General features: G+C 43.5%; 1 protein-coding gene across 12 annotated transcripts in view; it reads left to right on the top strand.

Moving 5' to 3' along the window:
• Positions 1 to 387: 387 nt before the first annotated feature.
• DNAAF11 (dynein axonemal assembly factor 11) overlaps positions 388 to 12,063 on the top strand; it is a 124,160-nt gene continuing 112,484 nt past the window's right edge. For 8 of the 12 annotated variants that reach the window (XR_010837436.1, XR_010837431.1, XR_010837433.1 and 5 more), the window contains exon 1: positions 423 to 710. Coding sequence is in view for 6 of the 12 variants with exons in the window: in XM_067017219.1 (XP_066873320.1) it covers positions 701 to 710 (10 nt within the window). In the remaining 6 variants the exon portion in view is untranslated. Of the gene's footprint in view, positions 711 to 12,063 lie in introns of all 12 variants that reach the window. The other 4 variants (XR_010837434.1, XM_067017223.1, XM_059042709.2 and 1 more) reach the window with 2 other exon arrangements.

Genomic DNA, 12,063 nt, shown 5'->3' with positions numbered 1-12,063 from the left:
TCCTAGATTTTAGTGAAAAGATCCCAAGATGAAGAAGTGTCCAATGTCCAAAAGAATGGGGCACCTTTCCTGTGTAGCCTGCTCCATCCCCTAAATACGGAGTCTGCTGTTTTTAAAAAGTGTCTTTCATTCACTCAAATTATCTCATTAAAGTTTTACAATGATCCTTGGAGGTTATGATTAGCACTCATCTAACAGGTGGGAACTAAGGTTAAGGAAATTTAAGGTCACACCTCTGGGAAATGGAGTGTGGGCCGATTCCAGATTTCCTGGCTCCGGAAGGCGTTAAGTAAAATACAAAGAGAAAAAAAAAAAAGTAAATGGCGGGCTAAGAGGCACGCCTAGGAAGCAGCTCCCCTCAGGAAACAGAGCGTCCCTTGGTTCTTTGTTTAGTCTGGCCAGTTGATCTGGGGAAAGGGAAGCAGTCTGCGAAGGTGGAAGGTGGGGACGTGCAGGAGGACTAGGTCTGGGTTGCGGGGCGCCCCTGTCTCCTCGCGGGGAGCCCCTTCTCTGCCCATTCTCGCCTCCTTGCTCCTCCTGAGTCGGGAAACGCGGCCCAGCCTGGCCCCGCGCGGCCGCCGTAGAGTCTCCGTTGCCGTGGCTCCCAGGTGCGGACGCGCGGAGGAGAGACTAGGAGGCGTCCAGGGAGGCCTTGGGGGTCCTGGTCGAGCTTCCCGAGCCCGCGAACCTGAGAGGCGCCATGGGACGGAGTAAGCGCCCTCTCCCACCTTCCGCCCTCGATTGGCCCCATTCTGGGCATCGTCCCGGGCCTCTTGGGACCCTCGGCGCCCCTTCCCGCCAGCGGACCCCCGCCCGGCCCAGCCCTTCGCTCTCAGCCGACCGGGCAGTGCCATGTCCCCAGCTGACTGGCGGGGCAGCTTGGCCCCGGCGAGGCTCAGGTTCCCGTTCTGTAAAATGGGGTGGGCGTCGGGGCGGGGGAGGAAAGCACTGGATTTGACGGAAAGTCTGGCTAGTGGAAGGTCTAGGGTGTTGACGTTAGACACGCTGGATTCGAGCCAGCGCGTCTCCTTGCCTGCCGCGTGGGCTAGTCGCTGTCTCTGAACCACAGCCCTCGGACTCTTTGGGAAGGCAGTGTAGCCTGGTGGTTGAGGGAACCGATTCCGACCCCTATCAGCTGTGAGACTTCCTCACCTCCAAAACGTAGGCAATAATAGTACTGTTTACAGACAGCCGGTGTTGTAAATGTGATTCTAAATGTACCAAGAGACTGAGTTGGTAGGATTAACAGTTATTTATGTTAGATTGAACCAATTATACCAGGTTGAACCTTTCCAATATCGACACCGTCTTTGACCTTTACATGTGGCAATTTTATACAGTTCCACCGAATTTATCACTTACTGTAAAAGTGTCATAGTGAATACTTTTAAATCAAGAGACCGTGGTGGATGATGGGGTTTCTGCCCTGGAATTGCTGACAGCCTGGTGGTGGAAGGGGGCTGGTGATTTTAAATGTTATCACTTCGTTCGAAAACCAGTTATTTCCTTTCATACTTTTCCTCCCCTCATCCCCATACTGTGGTCCCAGATTTTTTTTTTCTTTTTGCTCATCAACATTTTTTACTTTTCTGTGGATTATCCTTTGCCCTCTGTCTCTGAATCTTGTCCACCTTCATTTGTTAAATCATTAACTTATCAGAATTGTATTGGAGTTCCTATCCTGTGTCAGGCGTTGAGGATACAGGGGTGAACAGGTGGGCCGACCCTCCTGGAGCTTCTCCCTTTGAGGAAGAAGGCAAACGCTTACTCAAAAATTTCAGTCACTATAGAGTCAAAACCAAGATACAAGATTCCTTTTACTGCTCTTTCCACAGTTCTGAACTGTCTACATCAGGAGCAAAACCTTGGGCTTCTGAGAGAAGATGGTAATAATGGCTTAATAATGGCAGCAAGTATGTCGTGTACTTGCTGCCTTCTAGGCAATGTTTAAGTGGTTTCTCTGTGTTAACTCCTGGAGTCCTCACAAAAATCTTATGAAATAGACAGTACTGTCGCCTCCATTTTGCAGATGAGGAATCTGAAGCACAGAGAGGTTAGGCAACTTGCCAATTGTCACACAGTAAGTGATGTATCTGGGATGTGAACCTGAAAGGGCTGGCTTTCTTTAATATGTTACTACACTGTCTCTTGAATGTAAGGGAAGGTGTGGTGAGGAGAAGAGAGGTCGTGGTGCAAGTTCTCATGTTGAAAGTCAAAGAGACTACTTTTAGTGTTAGAATCTGCGCAGGAAGAGCAGTGTCAAGGCCGGGGGCAGTGGCTAGGGGAAAATGAAAGAATTCGTTCTTCTCTGCACATTTAATCTGGTGTAGATTATGATTTAGAGAAGAATGAGCTTCATTTTTAAAACAAAAATTTAATATAGAATTCATTTTGTATTATTGTGACTATCAAATGAGGGTGATTAGTCTCATGGAGATCTGATCTGTGTATGCATTTGCTGGGGGAAGTCAAGTACCCACAGGGCCTTAGGATGTTTTCCCTGGAAGGGTGCTCAGTGGTCTCTAATCCATGCCATGTGTAAAAACCATACAGCTGGAATCTGTTATGCAGAAAGTTTAAGCATCTGGTCCCAAACCTTACACTTGTTCTGTGATAGGTTAGAATTAAATATGGGGCTCCAGCTCAGTGGCCTTTCATAATGTCTTCATTTTCTTAAAGGCACATAGTGGAAAAAATCAGTTTTGTATTAATTCCTCTCAGTTCACCTTGACTAGGAAACTCCCATTAGAATTATCCTCCTTATTCATTACCATTATATTGTAGACTTCATCAACTGCTTATAACAAATCCTTTAAATCTTTTGTTTCATACTTATAAATCTTAATTCATTTGGTGGACAGTGTTGTTCACCATGAATTTCAAGCTCTTCGAAATTGAGATGAGACACGTTGCTAGAGACCATATGGATTGTTCATCACACACCTAGGAACAATCGCTAAATGCTTTTCACAAACATTTTAGCTATATAATGAAAAGCTTTTTGATGAAAGAAGGGCTTCCAAGAAAAACATCCTTTAAAGAAATTGCATATATTTACATACCAAGCACATAGACGAAGTTTAAGAAATAAGCAAAACACTTAATTATGGATAAATAGTGTTTTTAATTTGTTTTATTTTTTTATGGAGGGCCTAATTTAATTTTCAAACTGAACTGGTTACTAAAGACTGTACCAATTTGTTTAACTTTGTTTTTAACTTAATGACTTTATTTGACAATAGCTTTAAGGCAAGAACAGCTATTTCCTTTCTGTAATTATTCATTGATGTAACTGAAAGAGGAATGCTTAGACAAATATTCTGTACCTTAAGAAAATTAAAATACTTTGACTCTTATATTCATTTAAGTTTATATGAGTGGCCATAGTGAAATTGCTCAGACAGTGCACTTGAAAATTTAACGATTAAAACATGTGCATAATTCTTCTTAACCAGTCCTTCTTTGAGAGCATACCACCCCCCTGCTGAATGCTTTACATGCATAGGGCACTTAATCCTCCCAATAACTGTCTGAAATAAGTACCATAGAAACTCTCTTGAGACAGGTCATTGGAAACACTTGATTAAAGTGCTAAGTCATAAAAATGATACATTTTAGGGCTTCTTTCTACAGCTATAATAGAGTAACTGGTATTGGACTTAACCTTCCACTGTAGACAACTATGAAATTGGGCAGCAACAACAAGTAGGACATAACCATGCTCCTTGAGAGAAGGGAAATGCAAAAGTCATACCCCACTGTCACCCCAGCTTTCTTTGTAGAGGCACTTTCCTACTTGCAGTAGAGAAGATAGAATTCAAGCGAAGTAGTGGTCTTGCAGAGCTAAGGCAGAAATTAGCCTTCTGAGCTGCTGAAGTTGCTGTAATTTATGGGGTAGGATACAGAGAAGGAGGTACAGTATGGAATGGGGGATGGGAGAAGACTTCATGGGGACGTTTACTATAGGATTTAGGCAAGGGCTGGCCGAGCATGTGTAGCAAAGACTTGGAGAGAACTGAAAGAGATCACCTACTGTGGGGCAGAGTGTTGACTGGAGATGCCAGAGGTCAGGCAGTCCTGGAAGACACAGGAGTCCTGGCCCATCGGAGTTAAAAGACCTTGCTGAGCCCTTTAAGTATTCATTTGAGACCCCCAAGAAAACCATACCTTAGCAGTAAGGACTGGGCCCTGGAGTAATGGCCATGCTCTAGGGCTAAGTTCAAAACGAAAATAGATCCACTCTAACAAAAAATACAGTCAAGCCTAACAGGGAAAAAAGGTTCTGTCAGTACTTTAACTGCCTGCCAGAATAAAGTTCCACTCCATTTAAAGGGCAGTGATATAATCTAGACTTTCTACAGTGCTTCAATAGAAGAATACAACCACCAGCCTACAATTAAAACTTGCTAGACACAAGGAGCAGAAAAGATCCTTGGTAGACACAAGGATCATGTGGCCATGATCAAGAAGAGAAGCAGTTAATAAAAACAGATTCCAAGATGATGAGGTGCTGAAATTAGCACACAAAGACTTTAAAGCAGTGTGTTAGTTTCCTGCAGCGGCCATAACAAATTACTACAAATTTAGCAGCTTACAGTTCTGCAGGTCACAAGTCTGATATAGAGTCCCTATATGGAACTCTTGTAGATGCTCTCGTAGATTTTCACCCTACCTGAAATCAGGGTGTCAGTGAGACTGTGTTCCTTTCTGGAGGCTCTAGGGGAGGAGCATCTTCTTGTTTATTTGAGTTGTTGGCAGAATTTGGTTCCTTACAGTAATAGGACTGAGATCCTCATTTCATTGTTGGTTCTCAGCTTAAGGCCATTTCTAGATTCTAGAGGCCACCCATGTTCCTTGGTTTGTGGCTCCCTTTCTTCATTTTTAGAACCCGCAATGGTAGGTTGAATCCTTCTCATTCTATGCATCTCTTTTTCTTCTTCTTCCATCTCAATCTCTGACGTGGCCAGGAAAGTCTCTCTGATTTTAAGGCTACGTGTGATTAGATTGGGTCTACCTGGAGAATCTAGGGTACTCTCCCCATCTTAAGGTCCTTACCCTTAATCACATTTGCAAAGTCCCTTTGCCCTTTTGCCAGGCAAGGTAACATAGTCCCAGGTTCTGGAAATTAGGACATAGGCAATAAATCACCTGAGGTTCCACCTTAAGATACTAGAAAAAGATTACAAATTAAACCCAAAATAAATAGAAACCTGGACTAGTACAAGAGCTAAAATCAATGTAGTAGAAAACATAAGGTAAGACAATAGGAAACAAAATAGACATACAGTAGTAAACAAAATTAATGAAAATTTTATTCTTATCCTATGACCCAGCTACTTTACTCCTAGATATTACCAAAGAAAAATGAAAACCTTTGTTCACTCAAACTTAGGTATGATTTGTTTTCTTATGATTGTCTTAAGAATTCTTTGTATATATTCTACATATAAGTCCTTTATAGAATATATGATTTGCAAATATTTTCTCTCCATCTATGGCTTATATTTTCATTCTCTTAACAGTGTTTTTCAAAGAGCAGAAGTTTAAGATTTTGAAGTCCAACTTATCAACTTGTTCTTTTATAGATTTTGCTTTTCATGCCATCCAAGAAATCTTTACCTAACCCAAGTTCACATAGATTTTCCTCTTATGTTTTTGTTTCCCTAATTTTAAGTTTTACGTTATTCTGTCATCCATTTAACTCAGTTTTTAAGTAAGACACCATTGTAAATGATATTGGTATGTAGAAATATAATTGACTTTTCCATTATAGATCTTATATCCTGCAAACTTGCTAAACTCTGCTACGAGTTCTACCAGCTTTTGATGTAGATTTTGTTGGATATTCTCCATAGACAATCATGCTGTCTGCAAAGAGAAGTAATTCTACTTCTTCCTTTCCTATCTGGATGCCTTTTATTTCTTTTTCTTGCCTTATTGCTAGAATCTGGCTAGAACCTTTAGTACAATGTTGAAATGGTGAGAACAGCTATCCTTGCCTTTTCCCTGATCTCAGGAAAAGCATTCAGTCTTTGTCCATTAAGTAGGATGATAGCTGTAGGTCTCTTGTAGATGCCCTTTATCAAGTTGGGTCAGTTCCTTTCTCTTCCTAGCTTGCTGCAAGTGTTTTTGTTTGTTTGTTTGCTTATAATCAGGTTTTTGTGTCTTCTTCTTTTCACTGATCAGTCTGGCAAGAAATTCACCAATTTTATTTTCTTAAAGTATTTTTATTGGTTTTTCTCTGTTGCTTTTCTGTTTTCCATTTCATTGATTTCTGCTATAGCCTTTATTATTTACTTTCTTATGCTTACTTTGGGTTTAATTTGTTTTGTTTGTTTTTTTTTTAGTTTCTCAAAGAAGAAGCTGATATTTGGGACCTTTCTTCTTTCTTGCTATAGGCATTTAGTGCTGTAAATTTCTTCCAAGTTATGTTTTAGCTGCACCCCACAGATTTTGATATGCTGTTTTTTTTCATGTTATATTCTGTTCAAAATACTTTCTCTTTTTGAGTTCCCAATGACAAATTTATTTTTAAAAGCATTACTTTCTTATATTTTGTCTTGATTTTTTAGTTATCTTAGGCTGGAGGGTAAATCCTGTGCCTGTGACTCCATCGTGTCTGGAACCTGAAGGCTCTGCTACTCGAATGATTTAGTCCTTGTCCTGGTTCTCTGCCCTCTGCTTTCAGGGAGGAAACCTCTCTATATGCTGTCAGTGTAGTACTGTGGTCTTCATACCTAGCTTTTAATGTTCAACTGTCACTCTCGGCCTTACCTTGTCAATTGTGTTTAGTGGCAGCCACCCAGTACAGCTGTCCTTAAAGTTACAGTTTCCCCCATATTTCCCTAATGCTGATGTGTCACACTTACCAGTGTTTTCCCTTCCATTCATATCCCATTTGCTATAGACTGAATGTTTGCTTCCCACCAAAATTCATACGGTGAGATCTTAACACTCGAGGGGATGGTATTAGGAGGTGGGCCCTTTGGGAGATGATTAGGTCGTGAGCACAGAACCCTCATATTGGGATTATTGCCCTTATGAAAGAGGCCCCAGAGATCTAGCTCATGCCCTCCACCATGTGAGGCTACTGTCAATGGGGAACGAATATTCAACGTTCCATGCTAGCTAGCGTCTGCTTTTGTGTACTACTTCCGGTATCCGCCCTTCCAGGTTGGGTTCCCCAGGAGGCAGACTTTTAGATGGAGGCTAGTGTGCAGGAGGTTTATTAGGGAGTGTCATTGGAGTGGGTAGGGAAGAAAGCAAGATCGGGCAGAGAGGGAAGTAGGGCTGGATGCATCTTAACAAAGGCCTTAGCCAACCAACCTGGAAATCAGCAGGAGCTCTGAACTTGGAACGGACCTCTGGTTTTCCCAAGTTGGGGCGAGAGGGTTGGGCCCTTTTAGCCCCACAGCAGTCGATCACTGGATATGGACTTTCCCGGGAAGGGGCATGACCTTGGTTGAGATGTTTCTTCAGCTGAGGTGACTTCACGGTGGGCAGCTGAGGGCTGCCTTCTGGCAGAACTCCCAGCAGCAGGAAGTAATCCTTCAGGCCGGAAGCGGGGAACTGGGCACTGTAGCATCTACCATAGCCTGTGGTGTCCGTTCCTCATTTGTTTATCTGGCAAATATGTACTCACATTTCAAGATCCAGCCCGGACGACTTCTCCATGATGCTTCGCTTGACCTTCTTCTTGTCACTCAGTAGCATGGATCACTCCGTCCTTTGTACTCACTGTACTTTCTGCATTCTTCTGTCCTTGCCCTGTACACCCTGTCCATGTTTGTAACAGCACGTTCTGCGTGAGTGCCTCTAACAGTGTCATGGGATCAGGGTGTAGAGTATGGCCACCAGCGCTCATGATGCCCGTGAGTCAGTAAGGAAAGGCAAATGAGCAAGCCTATTTCTTAAAATGCCCATGGAAAACAATAAAAGAAAAAAAGTTCAGGTGCTACAAGATGAAATCTTCACCTATTTGTAACCCTTCATTTATGTTAAATCTCTGTTTCATATATGTATCCACTAGGTCTTTCAAGATGTTTACAAATTCTGCAGAATCTGACCAAAACATATATTACTGATTTTATTCTAATCTAGCAAGAAAGAGAGGGTTGTTTATAAAACATGATATAAAACCTGAAGGATGAACACTAAATTGTTGGCTTTGGGAGTTTCTAGAACCTCGTTCAATACACTGAAATCTCTTTCATAGTAAACACAACATGACAACCTCTAGTATTCCAGAAAACTTCTCCTCTTGCCCTTCCCCACCCCCCGCTACCCTGCAAAGTCATTTTATTGAAACTCTCTCAAGTTGTTGAGAACCCAGTCATATTAAGGAATTGAAAAGAAGCCTAGGGTAGCTCATCAGTTTTGGTTAAAACTTGGGAATCCACAGCAGAATTCTTTTAGGGAGATAAGTGTGAATCTGTGGTTATAATTGTTAGTATCCTTCATCAACCACCTCCTTCAGGTACTGGTTATGACCTTGTATAGGTGAGACACTCTTAGAGTCCATTCGAATCCTGTATTTTGCTGTTTGAATTTTTCCAAAATAAGGAAATGAAAGTATATTTCATATAGTAAGTACCTTGGCAGGTTCTTCTGCACCATGTGATAGGCACTGTAATACCATCTGTCTTGAAATAGTCTTATGATGACATATTAATGCTTCCAATCCTTTTTAAGTCCCTAGAGTGATTTCTTGTAAATGCAGTGCTGTATTATTTAGAGTAGGACTTTCTAAAGGCGAACAGTGCTCCTTGGAGTTAAAGAATGTTTGGTCTAAATTGCATGGTACATAAAACAACAAAATGTTTTCCCAGTTCAAAGTCTGAAACACTATAATCTCCATACGCTGTGTAGGTATTCTGACACATTTCTTCTTGGGGACCCTGGTTTTTGCACTGATGTTTGCCATCATAGGTGAGGCAGTATTGTGTGACAGCAGTTTCCGGAGTTACACAATATGTAACTAGGAAAACAGTGTGCCACACAGCAGTTTGCTTAATATAGAAGAGTTCAGAAAAGGGCTGCTGGGAAATTCTACCTTCCTCTGTGATTCTCCTCTTGATTTTCATTTAATCTACTCTCATTGTGGGTAACTGTTGCTGTTGTGCTGAGTGAATCTGAGCCCCTCCTCTCCCGTGTGTGTGTGTGTGTGTGTGTGTGTGTGTGTGTGTACATTTGTTATTTATGCCAACTCCCCCACCTTTCCCCACCCCTTTCCACTAGTAGTGATTTTTATCATCTGAATTCTCATGATTAGGAGATACGGATCAACATAATTCCTTCCTAATATCTACATGCCTCTGAAAGGGAGGATTTGACAATTGCACGCAACTGATCAAATTCATGCACATAATAGCATGATAAAAAGAATTTCTTAAATTTCAAGAAAGGTGTAGCCAGAGAACATAGGGAGGACGTTTGGCACCATTGAGAACTTAGTCAGCAGTTGGAGGGACCAGCAAGTCTTCAGGGTTGGGTAAATCAGAAAAGTCTTCAAGTCTGGAGACCTGGAGGAACCTGTGATACCTTTTGTGTCCCCGAGAGCCAGGAGGCCCCACGTGGCCTGTGCAGATGCTTCACAAAATGCCATCAGAATTCCCCTGCCCGCATTTGATGTCACTGTACCTGTGAGGCTGACAGCTCTGTGGGGTTCAAGTTAGGCTGTGTCTTCAAGCTGGGTACCCAACTGAGCCTTCAGCTGGGGCAGCTGGGGATTGGGGGCAAGAATATGAGTGGAGGCCCATGTATCAAGTTATACATCAAACTGCTAAATAAAATGCATCTTCCCTCCTTGACAAGTACACCTTCGTAACAACCCAGAAGGCTACATTCAATATAAGTTTCTCAAACTCCTTGGGTTCTGTGCCAGCACGTGGTGGCTTGTAGAAAGCCAGCTCCTTTGTCCATACCTCCCTCCTCTTCCCATCCCTGGCTCTATCCTGGTCCCTCATGCCCATGTATGAGGGTAGATACTGCAGCCTACACACCCAAGCCATCCACATCCCCAGAAAATAGCCGCTCCTCGGACACCCCTGGGTGTAGGAATGTGTGCCTGACGGTGCAGCCTGCCTTCAGGAATGGACCTGGAGAAGCATCCAGCGTAGGACTTGGAGGCAGGCTTGGGGTCCCTTCGGCAGAGACTTCCACTGTTCTCCACCGGCGGCAGGGTCCGGAGGAGAGCGCATGGGCTCTGGAAGGGCACGTCCTCCTGGCCCATCGACCCCACCTCTAATGGCAGCGAGGCCTCCAAAGTCCAATCCCTGCTCCATGGATTTGCGAAGTCACATATACACTGTTAGTCACTGAGGGTCTGTCTTCATCGCAGTGGTGCATCACTTCCACGTTTCATTACGTTAGCTGAAATAACATTGGTTGTGCCATCCCAACCCCTTAACCCGTGTTGCATCCTTGCTAAGAGAATTCTTGTAGATAAACTTCAGAGGCAGGTAATGTAATTGACTCTACACAGCAGCTTTGATGTCTCCTCAACCTGGCTGTACCCATTTACTCACTGTCAGTTGATTTAAGCTCTTAGAACCGTCTTTGGTGGTGGGAGTTCTGGAGAGTAGTTTTAATTCGCTTCTCTTGAAGGTTTGGTTTTCAGAAAGTTTATTGTTTTTCTTTGCCTTGAATAGAGCAGTCTGTTCACGCCAGCTTGGCTAATAGCAGCAGCACCCAGAGACGGCAGGCAGCAGGGATCCCAGCGAGCCGGGGCTGGAGGGACGGCCCTGTTGGCCTTCTAACACCTCTTTGGCCTGCCCCCTCCCCAGGACCTGGTTTGCAGCCCTCTTTGCTGTTAGTGGAGCCAGAAAAGCTTAGAGCGGCAGCAGCATTCCCCATGTATGGTATTTTAATCTCTTAACCTCTGCGTTTCCCTTGTCTTTCTTCCAAAGCCCTGTCACCACAAGCAGCCCCATCTCCTACCACCGGAAGTAGCAGAGGGTTCAGCTCACTGCACACAAATAATGGAGTTCGTACATGTCTTCACATTGCCCAAAAAGGGCAAACTTCACTTTTAAGGTTGTGGCCCAGAAGTGGGGCAGCTGAAGGTGCTGTGAAGAACTTTGTCTGCGCTAGAGAAGCTTACGCATTTAGGAAGCTTGAGAAATTTTGAGAGGCTCTTATTTGCTCGCTTTGGGGGCAGTGGAGCATAGCGGTTCAGTGCACGCGGCCAGGTGCCAGATTCCTAGACTTAAAACCTCGCTCTAGCACTTACTAGCGAGACCTTGGGCAAGTTATTTAAACTATCTGTGCCTCAATTCCTCATCTGAAAAAGATAAATAATCATTGGTACATACTCACATGTTAACACACGCATAGCATTTAGGACAGTGCTTGGCACCTTGTAGATGGCAATAAATGAATCTTTATTAGCTTGTAGGCTGGACCCGTGATATTTCCACATTCCACCTAGAATGTGAGGGTTCAGATGAATTAACCATTGTTAATAGCGCTGGAAAATACAAATCTTCTCCATTGTCATTACCTCCTTGATTTTAGTACACATGACAAAGAGGGTGCGTGTCCTCTTCTTGGCCCTCACTGTGGACCAGATGTTGTCTCCAATACCTTGGTGCTACCATCAGCATACGGTCCTGGCCTGTGGCATCGGACCAGCCCAGTGCTACTCAGCACTCTTGTCAGGGGGGTGGGGACTCTTGCAACCCCTCCTCCTGCGAGCAGCTTCTTTCATGCCTCCTGGAAACGGACCAAGTGCTTTATAAGATTGCAGTGCAAAATCTGGGGTGTTCCTCTCCTGTCTCTTCCACTCGAGTTAAATAAATACCAGTTGAAAGAATGAATGAGTGAGTGAACCTCTCCTTATTGAATGGTTGTGGCTGTTGAATGGAGATGCATTCATATTTCTGCCCTCTGTCAGCCCGACCGTACCTCTCCGGAGCAGGTTTCTCTGTCTTGGATCACTTAGTGGGTCTCATCCAGTTCGACATGAAACCACCTCAAGATTCCACGTTCTCAGGGTCATTACCTGTCAACTAGGTCTCCATCCATACAGCGAAATGTGTGTAGATCCCAGTGTAAGAAAGACAA

The sequence above is a fragment of the Kogia breviceps genome, chromosome 17 (genome assembly GCF_026419965.1).
Source record: "Kogia breviceps isolate mKogBre1 chromosome 17, mKogBre1 haplotype 1, whole genome shotgun sequence".
Classification (NCBI taxonomy): domain Eukaryota; kingdom Metazoa; phylum Chordata; class Mammalia; order Artiodactyla; family Physeteridae; genus Kogia; species Kogia breviceps.
The sequence above is the reverse complement of the archived record's forward strand: the minus strand, read 5'-3'. Positions and strand labels throughout refer to the sequence as shown.